Genomic DNA, 26,465 nt, shown 5'->3' on the forward strand with positions numbered 1-26,465 from the left:
AGTTGATTAAAAGTGGCAACTTTCCAATGGCTATCAATCTAACATCGACATTAAACCCAACCCACCCCAGTTTACCTGCAGATCAGAGCTGCTGCCACAGACCATACTTTAGAGGCTTTCCCTCAACATGATAGACTGGAAACTGTGGATTAGAGAACACTGATATACTAACTCCACTCCTCTAGTGAAAGCTGGAATGTGAATGAAAATACTGAATGCCAGATAAACAATAACTTAGCAACAGTAGAGTTGAAAGAAATTAGAGTGAAATAGAGCAGAGTGCTTTGAGTGCACAAGTGAACCTTAACATCACTGATGACTAGTCTTATTTGTTATAAGAGTTTGATAGCTTGTAGTGTTTAACTTAGTATTATTTTGGTTCAAACACATTCTATAAATAAGTTCTTCACAAATTTTATTTGATATTCACTGGCATGTTACAGTTGTCATAGTTACACTGCCTTCACAGAGACAAGTGTGCAAACACTTTAGACAAAAAAAGGGTGGTGCGAGCCAAACTAGTCCAATTGTAAGTAAAGAGGACGTTGTGAACTGCGAAAACAAAGTTTTTGGACACTATAGATTTGGAGAATTTATTATAATTTTGTACCTCACTTGTACAATCAGTACTTTTCACTATAAAACAATAAGACATAACAAGTCATTTCTAATAAATAAAGGAGACAGATACTTTGGCATTAAGTCTATATTTTGTGCAAGCATTTGTTCACTACTGTATACAAATAAGCACAATTGCAAATTCATTAATTGAGAATTAATATCCTATATTATACATAAACAGCAAACAATCAACTCTGTTTATAAACATTTGAATTGCAGCTTGTACTTCAAAAGTCAAATAAATTTGTTGTTTCTACAAATACACAGAAGAACAAGATTTACCAAACCATATTGAAAACTCTTCCAGAGTTATAACTGGAAATTTTGCTGAGGAAGTGAACAATTATTCAACATTATTGAGATCAATGTGTTTTAAAAGTGCATGAAGCAAGAAGATGTTAGTGATGTGGAAAGAACATGCTTTTAATTTGGAGTAACATTAAAGCACTAGAAATTCCAGGGGAAAGAATAACAGTCAAATGTAGCGTAAATAAACTCTTCCCCCATTCTAAAGAACATGCATTAATATTCAAATAGCAATTTCCCATTAGAATTTTTAATATTCCACCCATTATTCTTAAGGTCCTCTGAATGTAGGTGTCAATTTGTGTTGTACTTTAGAAAATTCAGTTCTCTTAACCAACTTCCTTCAAAAACTGAATTTAAACTTATTAAGTTAATTTGATTTTTGAATGAATCAGTAATTCCCTCAGCTTGGACTCAATTTGAATCCAACTCTCCCTACTACAGTGAAACTTCTAAACTCTGCTTCTTGCAATCTGCATTCCAGTTCTTCAAGTTTATTTTTGATCAAAGATGTTGTCTAATAAATATCCTTAATTTTTAATGTAACACAAGTTTTGGGGAAGTACATTCAACAGGCACCAACTGTTTAGGGTAATACTGTGCTACTTAAAAATTACTATCAAAAAGATATTAAGTTCTGACAGTAGAGGCCTTTCATAATAATTCCAACAAGTCTGTTCAATTTCATATTTGTTTTATTTGTACATACATAATGAAAGGGCAGACTGCAAAGAAAGTATTAGGTCTAAGTATTGCTCATTTGGTCATACATCAAGAAAATGTTTCTTTAAGTTGCTGATTAGGATAAGGCGGTAATGGTTCAAATTGGGAAAAGGTAAGGTTAGGACAGCTATTAGAATATTTTTCCTTAAATAAAGAATAATCAAATGTGGAGTTGACTTCAAAATACAGTTGTGGAGAAGGCAATTAGGCACTTCAGTACGAGGAGTTGGAGGATTTTCCTGAATGAATGAAACAAGGGAGTTGATTTTTTTTATGGAGAATTTAGAGGATCGGAGGGCAAGGTGTCAACAACTTTCCATTACCGGCCAACGAAGCGTTCTGCTACCAATGTACCACTTTTGAGTTATTTTGAAGAGGGCTGAATCAAGAGAGGTAACTGCCACGCGTGCCAGCAGCAGGTAGCCAAGTTCTCCGACTTTCCCTGATAAATAGCATATCAGCCTCCAACTGAGGCCAAAGCCCAGACAATGAACAGAGCTGGCCTCTTGCCAGTCATCATTGTTGCGTTGAATTTAAATTCACCCCACCCTGGTAACTGCCAGAGGGCCATAACTGCAGCTGCAGATCATGCTATAGAGGGTTTTCCATTCTACAAATAATGTCTGACAGCTGTAGCCACTTATTATTTAATCTATAGGATGCCACTATCTATTAGATAATTTCATACCATTATGGTCAATGTTTATGGCAGCGATTGTCAAACATTTTCCTAATATGATCCCATTTTTATCCCACAGACTGTTTGCAATACCAGAGTGAAAAGTGAAAAGGACCTGACATAGGAATGGCTTTGAGAATGGAGTGACGAGGATCATGAGGGTTGTGAGATGTTTGGTTGGGGTGCAGGAAAATATTTGTTGATTGGTTTTGGGGGCATTGAGAGTCATTCCGCAAAGAGGTAGGGGCTTTACAACTGTTGACTTTCCCTTGAAAAAATTGAATACCTATTTTTTTTTTACAAGCTGTGGTTATGGCAGCAGTCAAGCCACTTAAAACAGATGATTAAGAACAAAAAAAAACTTGCAGCTCTCAAAAACTATGTTCCACAGCCGCTTTTTTTTATGATTAGATTCCTTACAGTGTGGAAATAGGCCCTTTGGCCCAACTAGTCCACATCGACCCTCCAAAGAGTACCCCACCCAGAACCATTTCCCTCTTAACACTAACACAAGTGGGCAATTTAGCATGGCCAATTCACCTGACCTGCACATCTTTGGATTGTGGGAGGAAACCGGAGCACCCAGAAGAAACCCATGCAGACACGGGGAGAATGTGCAAACTTCACAGACGCTGGAATCGAACCTGGGACCCTGGTGCTGTGAGGCAGCAGTGCTAACCACTGAGCCCTACTTACCTCAGAGATTGTGAATTCTACAATTCCGCTGGGGGTAACAATGGCAGCTTGGAAATCCTAAATTATGGTTTAAATTGTACGCTGCTGATTGATTTGATTGGGTTATTGGTATCCGCGGATACTATGCTTTAATAATTGAATGCATATTTCACCTGCTGCACAAACACTTGCATTTACATTGTGATCCAAACAAGGGTCAGCCAGCAACCGAACAACCCTTCCATAAAACCAAGTCTGATGGTGGAGCTACCAATCGTCAAATATCACACAGCTTTCTGTAGGTGCTGTCACACCTGTTGGGTTTCTCCAGCACTTTGTTCTTATTTCAGCAATAGCAGTATTTTACTTTTATATTACTTTCTGTGGACTTTCCTGACATCATTAATTGACTGGGCCTCCCAAAGATAGTGCCTTAGTTTGCATGTTCTCCAAAATCTCCTTATGGATCAAGCTGCTGGCATTTGTGTTCCCAAACAGCGTTTCATCCCAAAGGCACAATTGGTACCTGGCATTAAAAATTCTACTCAAGATGAATCAAATAGACTTCCTCATTTAATAAGTTGGTATTAAAGTTGTTGGTGACCAGAGTATTTTGATTGTCAACCATTTACAAAGCACAATTCAAATTTCTATGATTTCCCTTTCTTCATTTTGGCAACCTTCTCTTTCCTTTTTTTGACATGCTTGGGTACTTTGTTTCTTCGTTTTTCTCGCTGCGCTTCTTTAACCAGTCTTTTTCTGTCCTGTAAACAGATATAACATTGTTCAGACATGTATAATAAGTGCAGATGGGTTAAGTTTATTTTTTTCCAATGTATTCTGTGTTATATAACTAAGTTAATTTTTTACAATGACTCATTTTGAGCAGTGGAAATGGCACAACTGATAATTACATTGACATAAGTTATAATTTCAGGAATAAAGTTTACTGCCAAAAAAAACATTAACCATAAAAGTTAACACTTCAGTAGTTTCAGTATTCATTGAAACCAAGTAAACCTGTCATTGTTCACAGGTGATCAAGGACCTGGCTCCAGAATTTACTTTCCTATGGCTCGAGAATGTGACTGACTCGTGACTAGACGTAAAGGGAAAGGATAAAGTCCATTAAGCCTATTTTGATTATTCATTGGTGCAATGTCACATCACCCAGTCATTAATGCTAACAAGCCCAGCCAACCACCCAAACCTTAAATTCTTTGGTCTCCTTAACAGCAGCCACACTTTTCTCAATGGATACGGACGGAATTGGGATAGAATCCAACTATTCCAGGTAACTCTTTTCGTCTTCTCTATAAATTTCCATATAACACCATCTAGTCTACAGCCTTTGACAAAGGGTCAGTTAGACTTGAAACGTCAGCTCTTTTCTCTCCTTACAGATGCTGCCAGACCTGCTGAGATTTTCCAGCATTTTCTCTTTTGGCTTCAGATTCCAGCATCTGCAGTAATTTGCTTTTTGTTTCAAGTCTACAGCCTTGGTCAGTCTAGGCTGAATTCCACCCTGTCTCTAATAATTAAGAAGTCTGGATTTCACCTTTACCTCCTAACAGTATCAGCTGGTAAATAAAATTAATGGTAAATAAAAGCAGCAAATAACCGAGCAACAGTTATTCAAGGTACCTAAATACTGGTCGGCAAAATTTTACTTAGCATACATACATACAGTGCACATCAGAAATGAAATCTAATGTGCAGCACTTAACCAAACAAGCACAGCAAAACTCATCATCAGTTTGAAACTTGAATGTTAAAATTATTTTCTGTACCTTAAATGCTAAACATTCTGATCACTGCATGATTTCTAAAGGAATCTGATTATCAAATGAAAACAAACCTTTTTGTTAGTTTCACTTTCCTCCACATGGTCTTTAGGATGAATCCTTTCTCCTTCTTCAGAGCCAAGCTCAGAGTCAGAGCTATCATTATCAGAATTAGATTTTCCATCACTTTCTTGCAAATTCTCAAGAAGGGCAGGTACCTGATATAAATAAAAATGGATTAATAGAAAATAACCTGCCAGCCAAAATCTATTAAATAAATTCACAGAAGAAGTCAATTAGCAGATACATTCTTAGTTGCTGCAGTTAAATGTACAATGATCATTTAATTTATCTGATGTGGTTTTCCTCGAAAACAGGGAAAGATCTTAACAAGATTAAATATCTTGTCTCAATCAATCTCAATCTCAACAGATTTAATCAGCACAAATCCACTTGTATTATTTACTTAATGGTCTTTCTGAAATGTTGTCCTTCCATACAATAAATATTTTGCCCAAATCAAGTTTGGACAAACCCCTTTATAACCAGGACTTCCTTAACCTTCTCCTGTAAGTTGAGCCAGATCCTAGATCCTTTCAAAAAACTGGTAGGCATACAAGGTTCTTTACTCTGAATATATTTGACATTATAAGTGACAAATCTTACCTGTTGCACACCACTCAAGTCTTTCTTCATTCCTGTCACCGTCTGATACAGAATCTACACAAAAATAAAAGTTCAGTTTTGTGGTTTTAAGTCTATTAGTGTAACACAATTGTAAATATGATGGTTTTCTGATAATATAATAAAGATTGGATATAGAGCTATGTATAAAGCATTTTTTCATTTTCAATATATTGGCATTTATAACAGGCATATTTGAAAACATTAAAATCTGTATAACTAGCACTGAAGAAAAATAGTGTGCACATTACACTATTAGCTTAGAATTACTGACAACAATTCTTAGGTCACAAAGCATGTTTCTACAGGACATAGGAATTTTACACTTGCATTTTCTTAGGTGAATGGAGAAAGCTTCATTTTGCAGTGGACACTCTAATGCTTTGCTCAATGCTGATATAGGTAGCTGAAGTAGCATCACCATCCTTCAGTTAAGACTATTCAAAACAAGCACATATGGATGTATATACACATAAAACCCTACTTGCTACACAATGAAAAGGTAAATTGCTAGCTGTTGACTGTTTGAGGCTGGATGTAAAACTCGTTTTGTTGCATTCCTTATACATAATCTATTCATTTCCATACTTAAAATGCTGAGAGGCATTAAGTATTTTTTGCCTCAGTGGCAATGGAATTAATTTTTTTTACCATTCACCTAAATTACAGTTGCCCAAAATTGTGTTTGCAGGCTTATTAGTGAAGATTTCTATTAATCTATTGGCTGATTTGATGTAGCAGCTTTTATTAAGTATCTGTGGTATCCATGAAGAGAACAAGAAAAATGAGATTCTTCAGCCAATTAAGCTGAATTGTCCCAAGTGAAAAGGAGATTGTAAAGAAGCAAATAAAGAAAGGAAACATGTCGACCCAAATGATTGCACAGGAAGTGAAAAAGAAGATTGGACCGTACAGATGGAAAGCAGACATTTATAAAAAAGAATTTGCAACATTAAATTTTGAGGAAAAGTACCTCCAAGTGTAAAATTATTTTGTCAGTGCTGCAGAGATTGTTTAAGAAGTTTGATCCTTTATTACTCTGAACAATTCTATTGATGTGAGTACACTAATTCTATTTCTTTAATGTCTTTAGTATGGAAGTAGAGAATAAGTAACACAAGTTCATGCTAGGACAGTGATTTCAGAGCTAAGTCTATCAGCAAGTACTGCAAAAATTAACCGAGTGTATCGGAAAACAATCTGCGGAAATCTACATTTAGCTATGCACATGTTAATATCAAAAACTGTTGAAATTAAGCTTTCCTATAAAACTAGGCCAGTGTATTAACACACAGCCAAGAGAAGCAAAAACTTTCAGTGCTCCAGCTGAAAAGACTGTAACAATAACAATCCATTAGAAGAATAGCTTCTTAGGGGTAGGAAATGGATTATCTTTTTCTTAAAAAAAGCAGGAATTCCTACAAGTACACGAGGATAAGGCTAACATTTTCCTTGGAGCACTCTTTTAATTAGCAGTTTAAAAAAAAAACTACAAAACTTTCATGCAAAACATCCCAAAAGCAAAGGGCGTAGGCAACTACTCACATTGTCATGCTGTAAATCTGTAGTTATATCTTCTTCCTTGAGCTTCATCATTATGTCAACATCCCGTTCATAATGTTTCACTTCATTCAGTGTCCTGGGTATGTAGGCGTTTTTGAACACCTATGGAAACAGCAAAGAGCATATTTACAAACCACTGATCAGAATGCACAGGAATTATCCAAATCAATATCAAATTAAGAGTTTGTTTTTGTCAGATTACATTATTCTACTTCTCCCCATCCCACTACAGTATACAATAGCTAGAAGGAATACTTAACCTCGAAACCAAAATATTGAGGATTAGATTCAATGCTCCTTTTAAGAAAAAATGTTTATTTTATTGATTGTGTATGCACTTTTTTGCGTAAAATAATTCAGTTTAATCAAAAGATAGTACTTCCCCTTTGAAGCTGAAAGTTGTACAAGGCCCACTTCATGCATGGAGCATATAATTCTAGTATTTTGGAACTGCTGTATTATTAGAGATCCTGTCTTTCAAATGAAATTCTACAATACAAAATCGGAATTTTGATTGACACTGCAAGAAACTGGTATTTTGCAACACTTAAAGTTTGAGGTATCTTACTACGTGCAAACTGGCTGATATGCTTCTCTATGCGAGAACATTAATGAGACTTCAAATAGTAATTCATTAAATATGAAATTCTTTGAGATTTTCCAGAAAGAAGATCTGAAGTTTCTCTGAGGCAGAGTGAATTGAGGTGCCTTCCTCCATGAACTCTTACTCTACTTCATTTACAAGTTTAAAGCTGATTGGGATAGCACTTAACTACAACCGTAATAATAGAGAAGTGTGCTAAAATAGAAATGAGGAATAGTAGAATTTAAATACATTACCAATTAATCACAATGGTTACCTTTTTTAATTGAAGCTAACATATATGCTTATTTGTATGAAATCATCTTGTCTAGATACAGTAACATCTCAATCATTTGCGTTTGTCTAATTTATTCAACAATTTGTATGTCAGGAAGTGCTCAAAGATAAACTATAATTGTACTGGAGGTGCATTAGAAAACATCTGCAAGAGAAAGCCAAACAACATCACAACAGGGGATTCTTACCTCTTCATCTACTTTGTCCTGGTTGGATCGTTCTTCTTCTGATCTTTCTGCAGCTACTTCCATTGCCTAATTATCAGAGGTATAACAGTGCTTTTGTTAAAATACATAATTTTTTTCCTGCTCAAAAGATTACATTTTTGTTCTTGAATGTTATTGTGCAGCACATCCCTTTGCTCAGGAACATTATTCATGATTGAAGGACTTTGCATTAATAATGATTTAAATGTCAACTTCTGTGCTATAAAAAAGTTAACTGACTGATTAATCACTTCAGTAATCAATAATTAGAATATATAATGTATCTAATTCTCGACTTTTTCTGTAACTCAGAGCAAATAGAGAAGCTGGTATTGTTCGTCTTGAATGGGGACATTTAATAGAACTGTTCAAAACAGAGGAGTTTTGAAAGTATAGCTAGAGAGAAACTACTTTTACTGGTAAGAAGGTCAACAATGAGAAGACATAAATTTAAAATATATTACAAAATGTTACAAAATGTGTATTTATAGCATAAGAAATTCTTTGTATTAATTCTCAACTTTTAATATTTGATAGGATTCATGTAGTCACTGAGCTCAATGCCTCCATGACGACACGTTCAACAGTTGCCATATATACATTAAATATTGAAAAGCTACTCAATGGGCAGTAATCAGCAATTAAGTCATTACTGACTAGGTTTTACTGCCGATGGAAATTTCTATAAAGTTCTAAGCATTACAATACTTTTAGTCAATCAAATCTTTATTTTATTGATTATGGAACTCAAAGGGAAATAAAACTGAGCTAAATGTTCAAGCTGTACAAAATACAAACTGCTGTATTCTGATAACAGTATAAAAATTCAACATGTGACAAGTATGCTCGACTGTGGTTAGGGTAGTGACTGACAGTAGCGTAGAGTATATTCCCAAAGAACAGGTTAGGTGATTTGAAGTGTGTCTACTTCAACGCTAGGAACATCTGGAATAAGGTGGGTGAACTTGCAGCATGTGTTAGTACCTGCGACTTTGATGTGGCCATTTCAGAGACATGGATAGAGCAGGGACAGGAATGGTTGTTGCAGGTTCTGACGTTTAGATGTTTCACTAAGAATAGGGAAGGTGGTAAAAGAGGGGAAAGTGTGGCATTGTTAGTCAAGGAGCATATTACAGTGGCAGAAAGGACGTTTGATGAGGACTCATCTACTGAGGTAGTATGGGCTGAGGTTAGAAGCAGGAAAGGAGGTCAGCCTGTTGGGAGTTTTCTGTAGGCCTCTGAAAAGTTCCAGTGATGTGGGCGGCACGGTGGCACAGTGGTTAGCACTGCTGCCTCACAGCGCCTGAGACCCGGGTTCAATTCCCGCCTCAGGCGACTGACTGTGTGGAGTTTGCACGTTCTCCCCGTGTCTGCGTGGGTTTCCTCCGGGTGCTCCGGTTTCCTCCCACAGTCCAAAAGATGTGCAGGGTCAGGTGAATTGGCCATGCTAAATTGTCCGTAGTGTTAGGTAAGGGGTAAATATAGGGGTATGGGTGGGTTTCGCTTCGGCGGGTCGGTGTGGACTTGTTGGGCCGAAGGGCCTGTTTCCCCACTGTAATGTAATCTAAAAAAATGTAGATGATCCTGGATAGGAGCTAAAGTAACAGGGTAGTTGTTATGGGGGACTTTAATTCTCCAAATATTGACTGGAAATGCTACCGTTCAAGAACCTTAAATGGGTCAGTTTTTGTCCAATGTGTGCAGGAGGGTTTCCTGACACATTGTAGATAGGCCAACAAGAGGCGAGGCCACATTGGATTTGGTACTGGGTGATGAACCGGGCCAGTTGTTATATTTGGAGGTAGGTGAGCACTTTAATGATAGTGATCACAATTCGGTTACGTTTACTTTAGCGATGGAAAGGGATAGGTATATACTGCAGGGCAAGAACTATAGCTGGGGAAAGGCAATTATGATGTGATTAGGCAAGATTTAAGATGCATAGGATGGGGAAGGAAACTGCAGGGGATGGGCACAATTAAAATGTGGAGCTTGTTCAAGGAACAGCTACTGCATGTCCTTGATAAGTATGTATCTGTTAGGCAGGGAGGAAGTGGTTGAGTGAAGGAACCGTCGTTTACTAAAGAAGTCGAATCTCTTGTTAAGAGGAAGAAGGAAGCTTATATAAAGATGAGACGAGAAGGCTCATTTAGGGCAGTTGAGTATTACAAGTTACCCGGAAAGGACCTAAAGAGAGAGCTAAAAAGAGCCAGGAGGGGACATCAGAAGTCTTTGGCAGGTAGGATCAAGGAAAACTCAAGTTTTCTACAGCTATGTCAGAAGTAAAAGAATGACTAGACTAAGACTGAGGCCTGTCAAGGACAGTAGTGGGAAGTTGTGCATGGAGTCCGAAGAGATAGGAGAGGTGCTAAATGAACATTTTTCGTCAGTATTCACACAGGAAAGAGACAATGTTATCAAGGAGAATACTGAGGATGATACAGGCTATTAGACTAGACGGGATTGAGGTTCATAAGGAGGAGGTGTTATCTATTGTCTCACTTTCCAGAATTGCTAAGTTCACTGGGCTGGATGAGATTTATCCTAGGATTTTCTGGGAAGCTAGGAAAGAGATGGCAGAGCCTTTGGCTTTGGTCGTTATAGCGTCATTGTTTACAGAAATAGAGCCAGAAGACTGGAGGATAGCAAATTTTGTCCCTTATTCAAGGGAAGTAAAAACAACCCTGGTAATTATAGACCTGCGAGTCTTACTTTGGTTGTGGGTAAAGTGTTGGAAAGGATTATAAGAGATAGGATTTCTAATCATCTGGAAAGGAATAATTTGACTAGGGAAAGTCAACAGTTTTGTGAAGGGTAGATTGTGCCTCACAAACCTTATTCAGTTCTCTGAGAAGGTGTTCAAACAGGTGAATGAGGGTAAAGCGGCTGATGTAGTGTATATGGATTTCAGGAAAGCATTTGATAAGGTTCCCCACGGTAGGCTATTGCAGAAAATACTGAGTCATGGGATTGAGGGTGATTTAGTGGTGTGAACCTGAAATTAGCTAGCTGAAAGAAGATACAGGGTGATGGTTGGTAGTAAAAGTTCATCCTGGAGTTCAGTTATGAGTGGTGTACCACAAGGATCTGGTTTGGAGCCACTGCTGTTCGTCATTATTATAAATGACTTGGATGAGAGCATAGAGGAATGGGTTAAGTAAATTTGCAGACGACACTAAAGTTGGTGAAGTTGTGGACAGTGCAGAAGGATGTTACAGGTTACAGAGGGACATAGATAAGTTACAGTGCTCCAGAGTTTTGGAGCCATGAGGACATGTTGCAGCCGAGCAAAACTCTGGTGCGGCCACACTTGGAGGATTGCATACAGTTCGGATCACCCCATTATAGGAAAGATGTGGAAGCACAGGAAAGGGTTCAGATGAGATTTACCAGGATGTTGCCTGGTAAGGTCTTATGAGGAAAGGCTGAGGGTCTTGAGGATGTTTTTGTTAGAGAGAAGAAGGTTAAGAGGTGACTTAATAGAGACATGCAGGATGATCAGAGGATTAGATAGGGTTAACAGTGAGAGCCTTTTTCTTCTGATGGTGTTGGCTTGCGTGATGGCTACCTTTAAAATTGAGGGGTGATAGATATAGGAGATGTCAGAGGTAGTTTCTTTACTCAGGAGAATAGTAAGGGCATGGAATGCCCTGCCTGCAACAGTAGTAGACTTGCCAACTTTAAGGGCAGTTAAATGGTCATTAGATAAATATACAGATGATAATGGAATAATTTAGGTGAGATGGGCTTCAGATTGGTTTCACAGGTCGATGCAACATCGAAGGCCGAAGGGCCTGTATGAGGCTGTAATGTTCTACGTTCTAGGTGGATTGGCCATGCTAAATTGCTCATAGTGTCCAAGGATATGCACGCTAGGTGCATTAGCCATGGGAAATTCAGGGATAGGGTAGAGGGGTGGGCCTGGGTGGGATGCTTTTGGAGGGTCAGTATGGTCTCAATAGGCTAAATGGCCTGCTTCCACACTGTAGGGATTCTATGAGGTATGTACATGTCATATCACAACAATCAGCACTGATTAAAGATTAATCTTCTTTTCTGAATCTTATTACTTAAAGAAATATCATTTCATTTTATGACAGTACAAATGTATAAAATCCTACCTTCTGAAGATAAGCATCAAGATTATCTTCCATAATTGAAGGGTCAGTGACAAATTCAAAAAGTTCTCGCACAGTCATCACAGCAACACTATGTTTACGAAAAAATTCTATCAAAAAAGGAAGCAATGACGAACATCATAATAATTAGGGAAATCACACAAAATTCAGAACTCATCAAGAAACTTAAAGTTTCAACAAGTAATTCCAAACATCTAGGAAGTCTGCTTTAAATTTCACATAACTGCCATTTCCCTGCACATCTAACAAATAAAGTTGATTGTATTCAGTGAATTATTAGATGAAGATGTGCAAAAAAACCCCACAAGATTTAAGTGAAATAATGAATTATTTTAATTAAAATAATAATTGAAGATAATCATAGAGTTATAGAGATGTACAGCATGAAAACAGACCCTTCGGTCCAATCCGTCCATGCCAACCAGATATCCCAACCCAACCTAGTCCTACGTGCCAGCACCCGGCCCATATCCCTCCAAATCCTTCCTATTCATATACTCATCTAAATGCCTCTTAAATGTTGCAATTGTACCAGCCTCCACCACATCCTCTGGCAGCTCATTCCATACATGCACCACCCTCGGTGTGAAAAAGTTGCCCCGTAGATCTCTTTTATATCTTTCCCCTCTCACCCTAACCTATGCCCCCTAGTTCTGGACTCCCCGACCCCAGGGAAAAGACTTTGCCTATTTACCCTATCCATGCCCTTCATGACTTTATAAGGATGACAAGGTCATCCCTCAGCCTCCGACGCTCCAGGGAAAACAGCCCCAGCCTGTTCAGCCCCTCCCTATAGCTCAAATCCTCCAACCCCGGCAACATCCTTATATATCTTTTCTGAACCCTTTCAAGTTTCACAACATAATTATCCACTTAGAAATTACCAAAGTAGCAATAATGTGAATGCGAACATATGGTAAATTTTAAATTGTCTGTTGCAAAAAGTTAAATGAAAGAGTTAAAAATGCCAAGACAAATCAATAAATAATGAAATAATGTAACCATAAAAATTCTACAATTTGTTTTATAAAAAAAAATTAACCTGGTTATGAACATGAAAATAGCTAGTTAACTGGACAGACTTTGTTTAACATCTTATTTCGAGTTAATATCAAAAACATTTTTGAGAAATAGACAACTTTAACATTAATTTTTGTGTCAACCTTTTCAGGAGATGAGGGCATCGCAAGCATGTTTCCTTTTATTGCCACTGCCCTTAAACTGAGTGGCTTGCTAGGCTACGTCAGAGGGTAACTACAAGTCAACTGCATTGCTGTGGGTATGGAATCATATGCAGGCCACACCAGATAGCAGGTTTATTTCCTGAGAAGGACATTAAAATGGGTGTTTACCACAATCAATGGTAGTTTCGTGGTCACCATTAGAGATCAGTTTTCAAATCCAGATTTATAAAAAATTGCATATAAATTCCATCAGATGCTAATGCGATATTTGAATTCAGATCCTCAGAGCATTAGCTTTGTCCTCTCCATTATTAGCCTAATAATATTACCACTAATTCTCCAAATAACATCAGTGAGCAATGCGGCAAATTTACACAAGTAAATTGCAAAACAGTTAATGTGTGGCACTAGGGACAAGAAATCGGGGGCAACTTGCAGCGCATTCTTAATGTATACAACAGTAGTTTACTTGTTCTTGCACACAATTCTAATGTAAGTGATGTCTTGGTTTACACATTTTAACTTGCTTTACACATTTTAACTTACTTAAATATGACAGATTTATTAAACAACTATTTATCATTTTCAATGACTTAGCAAGGAAGTATTTGAGCAAAACAAAAATAATTGCAACTTTTGACTCACCATTGACATTGAGACAGTCTTTTCGGAGAAACTCCAAGGCACATGGATGATCATGTTCCACTGACTGTGATACATCAATTATATAAACTCCCCCATCATGGTACCTGAAGAATAGCAGAAAAATACAGCGTAAACAAATAATCTGCTTTTTCAAAGATTTAGCTACATTTAGGACTATACCAAGACTTCCAGGTAAACGGGATCTTGATTAGGTGGGTCAATGGGCTGAAGAGTGGCAAATGGAGTGTAATTTAGATAAATGAGGTGCAGCATTTTGGAAAGGCAAATCAGGGCAGGACTTATACACTTAACAGGGAGTGTTGCAGAAGGAAAAAAAGAGACCTTGGAATGCAGGTTCAAGATTCCTTGAAAGTGGAGTCGCAGGTAGATAGGATAGTGAAGGCGTTTGGTGTGCTTGCCTTTATTGGTCACAGCACTGAGTATAGGAGTTGAGAGGCTGTACAGGAAACTAGTTAGGCCACTTTTGGAATATTGTGTGCAATTCTGGTCTCCCTCCTATAGGAAGGATGTCATGAAAATTGAAAGGGCTCAAAAAAGATTTACAAGAATGTTGTGAGGATTGGATGGTTTGAGCTATACAGAAAAAATGAATAGCTGTTTTACTTGGAGCATCAGAGGTTAAGGAATAATCTTTTAAGAGGTTTATAAAATCATGAGGGCATGGATTGGGTAAATAGACAAGGTATTTTCCCTGGGGTGGAGGAGTCCAAAACCAGAGGGTATAGGTTTAGGGTGAGAGGGAAAAGATTTGAAAAGGGACCTAAGGGGCATTTTTGTTTCCACACAGAGGGTGGTGCATGTATGGAATTAGCTGCCAGATGAAGTGGTGATGACTGGTACAATTACAACATTTAAAAGACATTTGGAAGGGTATATGAATAGGAAGGATATGGGCCAAGTGCTGGCAAATGGACCTACATTAAGTTAGGGTATCTAGTCAGTATGGACAAGTTGGAACGAAGGGTCCGTTTCTGTGCTGTACATCTCTATGACTCTAAAGTTGTGAAAAATTAGTAATTCTGAAATGAAGTTTAGCATATATACAGCAAACAATGCAAAAATAGTTTCATCTGTCACTATGTGCATGATACTACAGTAAGCACTTGACTGCTTGTTTAACATTGATGTGAAACATATCGGCATTTCACTTTTAGAGGATGGTGCAGTATCTAATAAGGTGTTGGAAGCACTTGTGAAAATGCAGAAAAATTATTTACTAGAAGTTATAATTATCATGAAAGGCTGGACAGTTGGGGCTATGTCCTTGTGGCAGGGAGATAAATATTTCAATTTGTGGAAGTTCCAAAACTAAGGTTCATATCCATAAGATAGTGATAAATATATTATTAAGTAAAACGTGAAGTACCCAGAGTGATTGCCAGATACTGAAACAAAAACATAGAATTAAAGGCCATAAGCAGGCTAAGGCAGGAAATAGATTTACATGGTTCATTGTGAATACTTGCCCCAAGTTTCACTACTTCAAGGTCTTCTATTTATACTTTGCTTTTGTCCAATGACATTAAATATTTGATTACCACGTAAACATCAACAGTCATACCTCACTCTCCAGCATCAACAGTACTAAAAATTATCTCTGAAAACACTTTAATCACTCACATCTATATATTCTTCTTTATTTCTATGTCAATTTTTTAATTGATTAAACCCATTGAAATATCTGGCTATATTTTCCCAATGGTAAAACATAATAAAGTATTGGCTGTTCTAGTTGTTATATGTTTTAAAACATTTCTGCAACCATTGGTCCAAACCTTTAAACATGAAGTCTAACATTTACCAAATTACATGCTGGTCATGTCTATTACAGGATAGCTAACTGCTTTGGTAAACAGGTAACCTGATAACAATGCACTTTATAAAATGTTTTAAATGTGGGAAACAATGCTTTGCATGGTAGGGGCAGGGGTAAGTCAATACAAATCAACAGAAATCATAAAGGAACAAATGCATTAGAAACCTTAACCACTTCGAAAATTCAATAGATAGAAAGACATTTATTTACAGCATATTAAATTCACTGAGATCAGCATGAACCAGTTTGGCATCTTTGTATATTCTTCGCATGTACTGAATAACAAACAGATATAGTTCACGGGCCTTGGATTCTGACAAATGAGCATTCTTCAGCAAAGGTGCCGGCCTAAAGAATAAAAGGGAATACAGTTAAAGTATAGCCTTTCACAATTTCTTCATAAGCTGTGTGAAGAAACTTTGAAAATTCAAAGTGAAATCTGATGTACAGAAAACAATGAACCTACACTGGACATTGTTTACTCCAAAATCACTTAACTCCAGACAGATACCTGCAAAATATTTTTGAGAGCAGTTTCTAAGCAGACCCTCCTTAAAAATAAGCTTCTTATACGAAATGAAACAAAAGGCATATAATTTTCTTATACAGACAAAGTCTGATTGAGCATCCAACATATAGTGAGTCTGAATGGCATGATCAACAGGAAAAAAAAACAGAACTCATAGATATTTAGACTCTGGGATGTGTTCAAGCAAGTAATTTATGAAGAATGCTCAATGATTTGATTAGTCTTCATTTAGACATAATTTCGTTAGGTTTTAGAATTGTCTTTCAATACTGCAAAGTTTTATTCTGCAATTCACAATGATTTTTCTTCCCTTTTTAAAGAAGGTTGTAATACAAGAGATTTTATGTCAATTAAAGTTTATCTTACAGAACATAGGTCATAAAAGAATATTCTCCTAAGGTATCGAATCCTTTCTGGATAAGTCAAAATATTGCAGATGCTTTAAATGTGAAGAAAAAAATGCTAGAGAAACTCAGCAGGGTTGGCAATATAAGCAGTGAGAGAAACAGTTAATGCTTCTGTTCTTCACTTTAGAAGTAGTCATATTGGACTCAAAACATTAACTCTCATTTTACAGTCCACAGATGCTGCTAGACCTGCTCAGTTTCTCCAGTGCTTTTTGTTTGTAGACTTCACTGGAGTTGTTCCATTATGCTGGCCAATCTATGATTGAACAATGGGTGGAGGAAATTCTTCAACAAGTAGAGGCAGCATAAATGAGCTTAATCTAAATCTCATCTTGACCAACTATTACCAACGTTTAACAAGCACAAGTACGCTGTATTGAAATGCCTCTCCTTTATGTCTCACAGACTGAAGCTAATAATAGCACACTGTTGCCACCGAGACTGAAATATCTTGCCAAGACTGAAAGCAAAGCTTGAACTTTCTGGATTTGTGCATTTCAGGTACTCACTGAATAAATTAACTTTGGAGGGGTTGAAGGTGAAATTGGAGTGCTGAATGACAAATAAATAAATTATTCTTATGTCAAATACTCAAATAAATTATTCACATTATTTATTCTTACAACTAATTTAAGGGTGGCTTATATATAAGGATCTGGCAAATTACAAATAAAGATTTTTACAAGAATTTTAGAACAGTACGAAAATGAGAAATAGTAAATAAGAAACTGAAGGAGAAAATGTCTATCCAAGAATATAAATTTTGCTAAAAAGGGGATGGCCCTTTAGCCACATAAATTAGTTCCTTTTTGAAAGATCAACATCTCATACTTTCTTTCTCAGACTATTCCTAAACATTCACTGAATTTCCCTTTGAATCTACACATTTTGTTTCACACTACCAGTAGTGTGAAAATGTTCTGGTCACATTTTAAATACTTAATTAATTTCATCATTGAGTGGGACTTTTTGCACTTTATTCACCAAACTATTAACTCAGTCAGATAATCTCCCAAAATGGTTATTCCTAATTACCTCTAGAGTCTATCCTTAGCCTATTTCTGATTCTCACAAAAACCATCCAAAGACAAAAACAAGATCAGGTTTCATGTATACACTGCAACATAAAGTTCTATCTCTCAACCTTTCTACCACCTTTACTGTCTTTTATCTTTCGTACAATCTCCATTCTTTTTCAATCAATTCCATCATCATCCCCGAACACACTCCGGTTGAATCAGACCATTTTCAACCACAGCATGTTTGACACCAGCTGAGCTTGCAATCCCTCTGTTACACAAATAAAATTTATCATCCAGTAATATCACATTTCTCAACCCAAACCTCAACCTATTTGCTGCTACACCTCTCATTCATGCCATTTTTATCTTCCAACTTATCTATTTCAAAAGTTTCTTGGCCTGATTCCAGGCTTCTGCCCTCAATACACCTCCAGTTTATCTAAACACAACATCCTAATGAACAGAGCCTTCAGCTCAATCTGCTAGCTAACTGAAGCTGACTCTCAAATCACACCTTTTAAAACTTGCAATGTTCAAACTCCTTCATGACTTTGCTTCTATTCTACCTACCTCCCCAACATTCTTTGGCCCTATGATTCTCCAAGAACTCTGCCCACTTCCAAAATCTCATCATTGGTGACCCAGCAGTCTAGAATTCCTTGCATATATCCTCTGCTTCTTCACCCCTGCCTCCTCCTCAAAAACATTCTTTAAAGCCAATCTCTTGCACTAATCTTTAATTACCTGTATTGCTAGATGTCAATTTTTTTCTGACTATATTACTGCAAAGTGCCATTCTTGCAATGAACTTGTGACTGCAATTACTAAATCCTTTACCATGCCCTGTTTATGAATAATCTTGGTATTTCCTTTCAAATCAATGTAGATTCATTATGTTCAAAGTGCTTCTCATACATACACAAAAGAAGGCTGAAATGAACAACTTCGAAACAAAATGAAGGCTTCAAGAGCATGAGCCAGGAAGCATACAATTGCCTCTAGATTTTATAATTATATAGTGCAACTTCCAGGTCTTTTCGCCCTTTAACCACTTTAGCTTTCAGAATATTTATTAAGTATTATTTTGAATAACACAAAAAAACTTACATGTCATCTTTACCAATAAAACCCATAACAAGCACATGGCTCCTGAGCATGATCGGTTCTGGACATGGTATTGCTGCTGTTTGCAACCTATGTCCAAAATAAGCAAAATGATATTATCATTGTAAACTATATGAGCTGATAAATCTGTAATGCTATCAGACAGATATTTAGTATGCTTTCATTTTAACAGATAATAAATCTATTGGTTTTAAGCAGGTTTTATGGAGATCCATTCAAGTGCTCTCATGCTAGATTATTAATTAAGAAAACATGAAATTTTGACACTTGTGGCCCAGAGGTCTAGAATGTCAACATTCTTGTAATCTCTTCATTCAGATTTCAAATAATTCTGACATCCAACCAAGAATTGATTGTGTAACAAATAAGTAAGTCTTTCCTTTAGGTCTAAGAATTATAGGTATTTTAATCAAGCTGTTCCAAGATGTTATGACACACCTCTGTAGCAGCTTGGACTTGAATCCAAGTCTTTTGGCCCAGAGATGGGGACCTATTCAATGTGTCACAACAGCCCCAGGTTGAGAAGTACCTAATTTCTTATTTTCCATCAACAAAATCACATGCCATTTTAGCAGCAAACAATTTTTTTGCCAAAATTAGTTGATCTGACTGAAAGCGCTGTATAAAGAGGGAGTCAAATCATTCAATTCAACCACCTTTTCAATTTTTTTTTCAAATATGTTATTTATTTGGCTCCAGATACATGGAAAATATTTAACAGAATTCTTTGAAATCAAGAGAGCCTATAGCATGAGAAATTCAGTCAAACAAAAGGAGCTTCTTTAGTTGAAGGTAAAAGAACCTCTAAAGAGAAATAACGGAGATCAGTTTATCACAACAGTTGTTAACAGCTTGGGGAGCTATAAAATCTTAATCAGCTGCTTAAAAGATAAATGTCATGTTACCATTTCATTCATTGTTTTGTTAAATTAGACTGTGACAAGGGCCAAATCAGTATTTTCTGTCACAGTCTGAAGACACCAAAGATCACCAAAGGGAGATATCATAATAGTAGCCAAAATAAATTGGAACATTGAGTTTTTAATCATGGACTTGCTATAAATTCAGTGCATTGCCCAGGCAGTGGAAACACCAACGAACCAAATGCGATATAGAAACCAAAACTAAACCCAAGGTTGAAAAAAAAACCGTTGTAAGTATTACTCAGTTTAAAAAAAGATTCATGAGAGCAAACAAAATTTTACAGGATTTAAATTGCGAGTCTTAAAAATGAATTGGAGGTAATCTACCTGCTAAATTTACCAATTCTATAACACAAATACCACTAAGATTTCTAAAAATGTTCTAGGTCACTACTCAAAAAATGCAGAAGTTCCACTCCTTATCTAGACAATACTCACCCCTAAATCATATTTATCTTACTGCTGCCCGGGACCATAATGTGTGCTGTTACATTGCTTAAATAGTAATGTAAATATGCTCCAAAATATTGAACAAGACAAACTTTTAGTGACCATCGAAATTTGCTCCAAAAATAGCAGTTGCTACTTTGAAAGAGTTTCTCAGATGAACCGCTGGTCTGACTGTTTTGAATTCTGCCCATCATATGGAGGCATAACTGGAACACATGAACAATGTGGAGTGCTGATCACTTAAGCTACTGTGCTTGTAATAAATCAGAATATGTTAACATTCTTGCTGCTGATTGGTGAATGGGCAGAACTGATGGTAGTGCGTTTCTTGAGTAAGAGTGGCCAGATATCATAAATATCACTCCGTCTTGGGGATCAGTATGGTTTGGTACATCTCCAAGGCCTTCCTGTCATGACTTGTAGGTCAGTGTCAATCAGTATAATAGAGGAGATAAGGCTCAAACTAGACCATTGGACTTCATGGTTAACAATGGACCATGCAGATGCGCCAACATTAGAAAAGAAGCAATATCATGAAGAAAACTTGTAAAACTGTTCTAACTTCAACATCTAACAACTTAGCCACAAAAAAGCATTACATCACTTATTATCTAATACAGGACTAAGGTTCACTTCTATATTAATATAGCCAAGTAAACTAAAAAATTCTAACAACATACCTGATTAAATTTCTCATCTCCTTTTCTGCCCAAGTCCTCACCATTTTCCTTGGATTTCCTTTGCAATATCCATGGCGGAATCTGGAAAAGAATTATTGTTCTGATCAATTTTTGTGGGTTTTAAAAGCATTCCAAATGAAACAAATCTGTTGATGGAAAAAATACATTGTTTTTAGAAAAATTAGTAAATCAATTTCTCTTGTTCGGCTATATTTTCATTTTACTATAAATGATGGCAACCATTTTGCGAATTTTAAAACAAGGACACTAGAATGAAATACATAAAGCGTATTATTACGAATAGTGAATATCAAGCTTAGAGATGGGGTTACTTTAAATAGCGAAAATGCATTGGATCTGTAGATTATTACAAGTAGTTCAGAGAAATATTACATCTTACCACTTGGATTCAAAATGAACCGCGCAGTACAGGGAAGCATTTCACAAGAAGGACTGTAAAGTTAATTTATTTACTTATTTTTAAACCAATATTGCTGACAATTTTTATTACTTCATTCATAACTTTGTCACCACTAGACTCAACCAATCTAATACTGGAGGCCGACAAAAATTCTGCTTTCAACCTGCAGTAAATCCCATTCCACTATGGCCACTTGTGCTCAATGATTTCTGTTGGCTGACTATGTTGGCTTCCACACAAGCAATGCAATTTGAAAAATTTCATTCTTTGCTTTCAAATTTCTCCAGTCATCTGACAACTTCTAAAATTTCCACCAATGGCACGGTGGCTCAATGGTTAGCATGCTGCCTCACAGCACCAGGAATCTGGGTTCAATCCCACCCATGGGCAATTGCCTGTGTGGAGTTTGTACATTCTCCCCATGTCTACATTGGCTTTCAGCAAAAGCTTCGGTTTCCTCCCATAGTTCAAAGATGTGTAGGTTAGGTGAATTAAATCGTCTGTATGGTCCAGAGATACACAGACCATGTGGATTAGCCGTAGTAAATGTGGGGGTCACAGGAATAAAGGTAGGTGGCTAGGTCTGGGTGGGATGCGCTTTGGAATGTCAGTGCAGATATAATGGGCCAAATAGCCCCTTTCTACACTGTAGGAATTCTATGAACTCCACACCCTTCCCAGGTGTTTGTTCTCCTTGGTCTTCTTGCGCTTTTTCAGTTATAATGACTTCACACTCTGGCTGTGGCTTTGTTGCCTCAGATCCAAGCTCTGAATCCTCTCTTTATACCACTTCGTTTCTCAAAGAGGTGGCTGTTGACTTCAGGAGGACACAGAGTGACCACTCTCCGCTGGACATCAACAGTTCCTCTGTGGAGATCGTGAAGAGCACAAAATTTCTTGGTGTCCGTCTGGCAGACAATTTCACTTGGTCCCTCAACACCAGCTCCATAGCCAAGAAAGCCCAGCAGCGTCTCTACTTTTTGCCTAAGTTGAGGAAAGCCCACCTCCCAGCCCCCATCCTCATCACATTCTACAGAGGGTTTATTGAGTACCCCAAGCTGCTGCATCACTGCCTGGTTCAGTAACTGCACCACCTCAGATCAAAAGACCCTACAACGGATAGTGAGGACAGCTGAGAAGATCATGAGGGTCTCTCTCTTCCCTCCATTACAGACATTTATTCCACACGCTGCATCCATAAGGCGAAAAGCATTGTGGAAGACCCTACACACCCCTCACTCAAACCCTTCTTCTTTCTGCCATCTGGAGCATTCCGTGTCTCACAGCCAGATATGCAACAGTTTCTTCCCCTGGTCCATCAGCCTCCATAACCCAGTATGATCAGACTCAATTCCATCTGAAAGTCTTTGTATGACTTCAAATTGCTGCTAGAACAATGTTTTATTTATTATTTATTCTTTTATTACACTGTAATTTGTACACCACTATGCCCGTTGTCTTGACGTGTCAGGAATTACTATGCTGTCTTGCGTGTTTTGACCTTCACGCCACCCTGCGTATGATTGTGTAGTTTGTGTTATCCATGTAGCTTCTTGGTCCTGGAGGAACGTTGTCTCATTTTTACTAGATCCGTTGTATATGGTAGAAATGACAAATAAAGCTACTCTTGACTCTACTGAACTTTCCTCCTTTAGAACCTTCATAAAATCAATTTGACTTAAGCTTTTGGTCACTAGTCCTAATATCTCATAATATGGCTTGGTTGTTTTGTTTTGCTCGATAATGTACATCTGAAGTATCATGTGATGTTTCACTACATTAAAATCACTTTCTGTCTTGGTTGTTGTTACATTCGGGAAGTCTATGACTAATTCATTCAATTAAAATCAATTCCTCCAACTTTTTTTTGATGTTCCTTACCCATAGTTTGTGTGCAACAACATTTTCTTTGGGAATTGTTCTATATATTTATGTATATGCAGAAATGTCTGCAAATTATGAATTGTTACATATGACTGAGGGAACATGTACATTCTTCCTGCTTTCACTGTTGATAAATCATAGATGCTGTACCTAACAATTCAGAAATTTAATACAGAAATAGTTACATTTCTGAAAGCCTTACCTGAATTCCCCACTAACATATTTGTCACGATCTTTAAAAATTAAGATTGAAGTTTTGTAGATCTTTATTGCTCTGCTTTCTCCAGTGTTTGTTGTTGCATGATATACATTTGCCTGTTAGTAAGCAGAGATAAAACTGAACTGTTGAAGGAGGCTTGAAAGAACAATATAATGGGTTCTCTGATCAAAACTGGAAAACATATTTTTGACCAAATAAAAAAATCCACTTACGTTCCTCTGGTTTCTCTGACCAACTGATTTACTCTAGGAATTTTTGGGCAGAAATTCACACCCTCTTTTATACTATCTTCCATATTCTTAGCTTCTCATTATGTTTGTTTGAGTGTCTGAATGAATGGGTAAATGTAGATAGTGGATAGATGTGCCAGATGATAGGGTGACAGAGGAACTGAATGTTTGGGTGACAGCTGGGTATAGTGTCAGAGGTTAGGGTGGCTAAGATGGTGAAGTGGGTATTTGAGAGTGGGTAGGAGTATTGTAGTTATACAGGAGTTAAAACTGGTTTGGATCAGTTGGTTGGTTGGTTGGTTTGTCTGAATGAATGGATAAATGTAGATAGTGTAGTCTAACATTTCCTGGGTTACTATCCAGATAAGTAAGTTGGAATCCTTGGAGCTCCCTGATTCTTTTTCAGAATGGAGACATTTTCAGAGGAATTGGACTCCGGGTAATTAACCTGCAGTCACTAGGTTGTTACTTCCAAAGGGTCCCAAAATATATCAAGGATATAGCCAATCTCCAACTATCTGGAGACCAAAAGATCTGGACTAATAATATGGTTAAAAGATACATAAACATGCAATCTTTTCAGAAAAACTGGGACTATAATATCCCATATTTTAGTTAAATGCTAATACTGGAGGGAAAAGATCAGCCCTTTTCACCAGGGTGTTCATTTATAAAAGAGAATTAATTTATTCATATAAACATATTTAAAAATCATTAATTTTTGGCACAAATTTAAAATAGGCATGCTAATATTCTATACTAAACTATGCAAATCGAAAGATTACCCTACTACAATGATCAGCCTTGTCATCCTTGCAAGGGCAAGGTGCAAGTAGGAAATGAGTTGGAAGAATATATAGCAAAATGAAAGGCTCTAATTGATGAGATTTTCAAAAAAAGAGTGGTCATGCTCCTTCGAGGATGAAAGAGGAGGATGGCAAGATTCTGGAGCCGAGGAAAATGGAAGATGTTGTAAATTAAGTAAAAAAGAAAAAGGAAGCATATGTAGTTTAGGAAACAGATTTCAAACAAGGCCCTTGATGAACAGAAAGAAATTAGAAAGAAACTAGAGGGGGCACACAATGACTTGACTAGTAAGATTAAGGAGAATCCCAGGAATTTTATACATATATCAGGAGCAAGAGGCTAACTAGGGAAAGGTAGGTTTACTCAAGAACAAAGAAGGGAATTTATGTATGGAGTCAGAGAAAGTGGGTGAGGTCCTTAATGAGCACTTTGCATTTGTATTCACTAAGACATAGATAGTGATAGGTTTAGAGAGGAGCCTGTTGATATTCCAAGGCATGTTGATATTAAGGTGGTGGTGGTGTTGGGTGTCTTGAAAAACATTAAGGTAGTTGAGGCCCCAGGACCTGATGGGATCTATCCCAGGATATTGAAGGAGGCAAGGAAGGAAATTGCTGGCGCCTTGACAGAAATCTTTGTATCCTTTTTAGCCACAGGCAAAGTCCCAGAAAACTGAAGAATTGCCAATATTATTCCTTTGTTCAAGAATGGCAACAGAGATAATCTGGGAAATTATAGGCTGGTGAGCCTTACATCAGCTGTAGGGAAAATATTGGAGAAGATTCTTATGACAAGATTTACTTGCATTTGGAGAAGAATTGATTTATTGTGGAAGTCAGCATGGCTTTATGTGGGGGACGTCTTGTTTCGAGTTTTTGAAGAAGTGATGAAGATGATTGATGAGGATAAGGCAGTGGATGTTGTCTACATGAACTTTACTAAAGAATTTGACAATACTTTTAACTTGTCAACAAATAGTGAATTGAAAGACTTCAATACCACCTTAAGACCATGCTACTCAGTATTACTGTTGTGTTGTGTTGTGTTGCGTTCTTTACATTTTTCTTGGAGTTGGCATTTGGCCATGGCAAACCATGATGCCTCATCATCCATTCTTAAAGTTAATTTCATCACTTCTTATCCAATTCCAACATCTTGCTTTATATTCTCTGATCCTTTGCAATTTAAAAAGTAGATATTTCAATTTCTGCTTATTCCATATCATTCCAAAGATGTGAATAACCTTTTTCTTCCGGTGGCCCCATCCCATAACTATGATCATAATACCATCTAAAGGGAAGACTGGCTTAGGGGTATTGAGAAAACTATCATATAGAGCAGGATACAGAAAATGCTGGGATCACTCAGGAGATCCGACAATGATGGTGAAGAGAAAAATAAAAGTTAAAATTTCAACCAATGACCCTTCAGCATAACTCGTGAAAGCTCACAAATTTAATTTCTCTCTCCAAAGATGTTGCTTGATCAACCAAGCATTGAAAATTTGTTTTTAACTTGAGATTTCCAGCATTTGCACTATTTTGATTTTACAGATAAATACAGACACAGTAGATAGGACTAAATGTTATGTTTTTGTAATTCCACCATGTACTTGTGATATTATAATTCTGAAGTTTTCACTAAGACTTGATGGATTGAAAGAATCAAACATAAACTATTACACATGGAAAGAAGCAGCAATAGCTCTGTATGTAATAAACTATTAAGGGATAATGAATATTTTGCATCAGTATTTACTGTGGAAAAGCATATGGAAGATATAGACTGTAGGGAAATGGATGGTGACATCTTGCAAAATGTCCAGATTACAGAGGAGAAAA

The 26,465-nt window shown here is 37.0% G+C and overlaps 1 protein-coding gene and 1 long non-coding RNA gene across 2 annotated transcripts in view; one reads left to right on the top strand and one right to left on the bottom strand.

Moving 5' to 3' along the window:
• Window positions 1–690: 690 nt before the first annotated feature.
• riok1 (RIO kinase 1 (yeast)) overlaps window positions 691–26,465 on the bottom strand; it is a 40,226-nt gene continuing 14,451 nt past the window's right edge. The window contains exons 6-16 of the mRNA XM_043688574.2: window positions 23,570–23,682; window positions 21,063–21,143; window positions 18,992–19,078; window positions 16,137–16,274; window positions 14,090–14,193; window positions 12,243–12,349; window positions 8,104–8,169; window positions 7,018–7,137; window positions 5,455–5,508; window positions 4,863–5,006; window positions 691–3,768 (exon numbers count right to left, since the gene is read on the bottom strand). Coding sequence (XP_043544509.1) covers window positions 3,655–3,768; window positions 4,863–5,006; window positions 5,455–5,508; window positions 7,018–7,137; window positions 8,104–8,169; window positions 12,243–12,349; window positions 14,090–14,193; window positions 16,137–16,274; window positions 18,992–19,078; window positions 21,063–21,143; window positions 23,570–23,682 — 1,128 coding nt within the window. The 3' untranslated portion in view covers window positions 691–3,654. The remainder of the gene's footprint in view (window positions 3,769–4,862; window positions 5,007–5,454; window positions 5,509–7,017; window positions 7,138–8,103; window positions 8,170–12,242; window positions 12,350–14,089; window positions 14,194–16,136; window positions 16,275–18,991; window positions 19,079–21,062; window positions 21,144–23,569; window positions 23,683–26,465) is intronic.
• Window positions 4,179–17,640, top strand: LOC148150142 (uncharacterized). The gene is made up of 3 exons (XR_015756960.1): window positions 4,179–4,298; window positions 8,010–8,182; window positions 17,268–17,640. It is a non-coding gene; the product is annotated as an uncharacterized LOC148150142 (long non-coding RNA).

Source organism: Chiloscyllium plagiosum, unplaced genomic scaffold, assembly GCF_037043375.1.
Source record: "Chiloscyllium plagiosum isolate Xiang-an unplaced genomic scaffold, Cpla_swu_hap1 HiC_scaffold_4, whole genome shotgun sequence".
Classification (NCBI taxonomy): Eukaryota; Metazoa; Chordata; class Chondrichthyes; order Orectolobiformes; family Hemiscylliidae; genus Chiloscyllium; species Chiloscyllium plagiosum.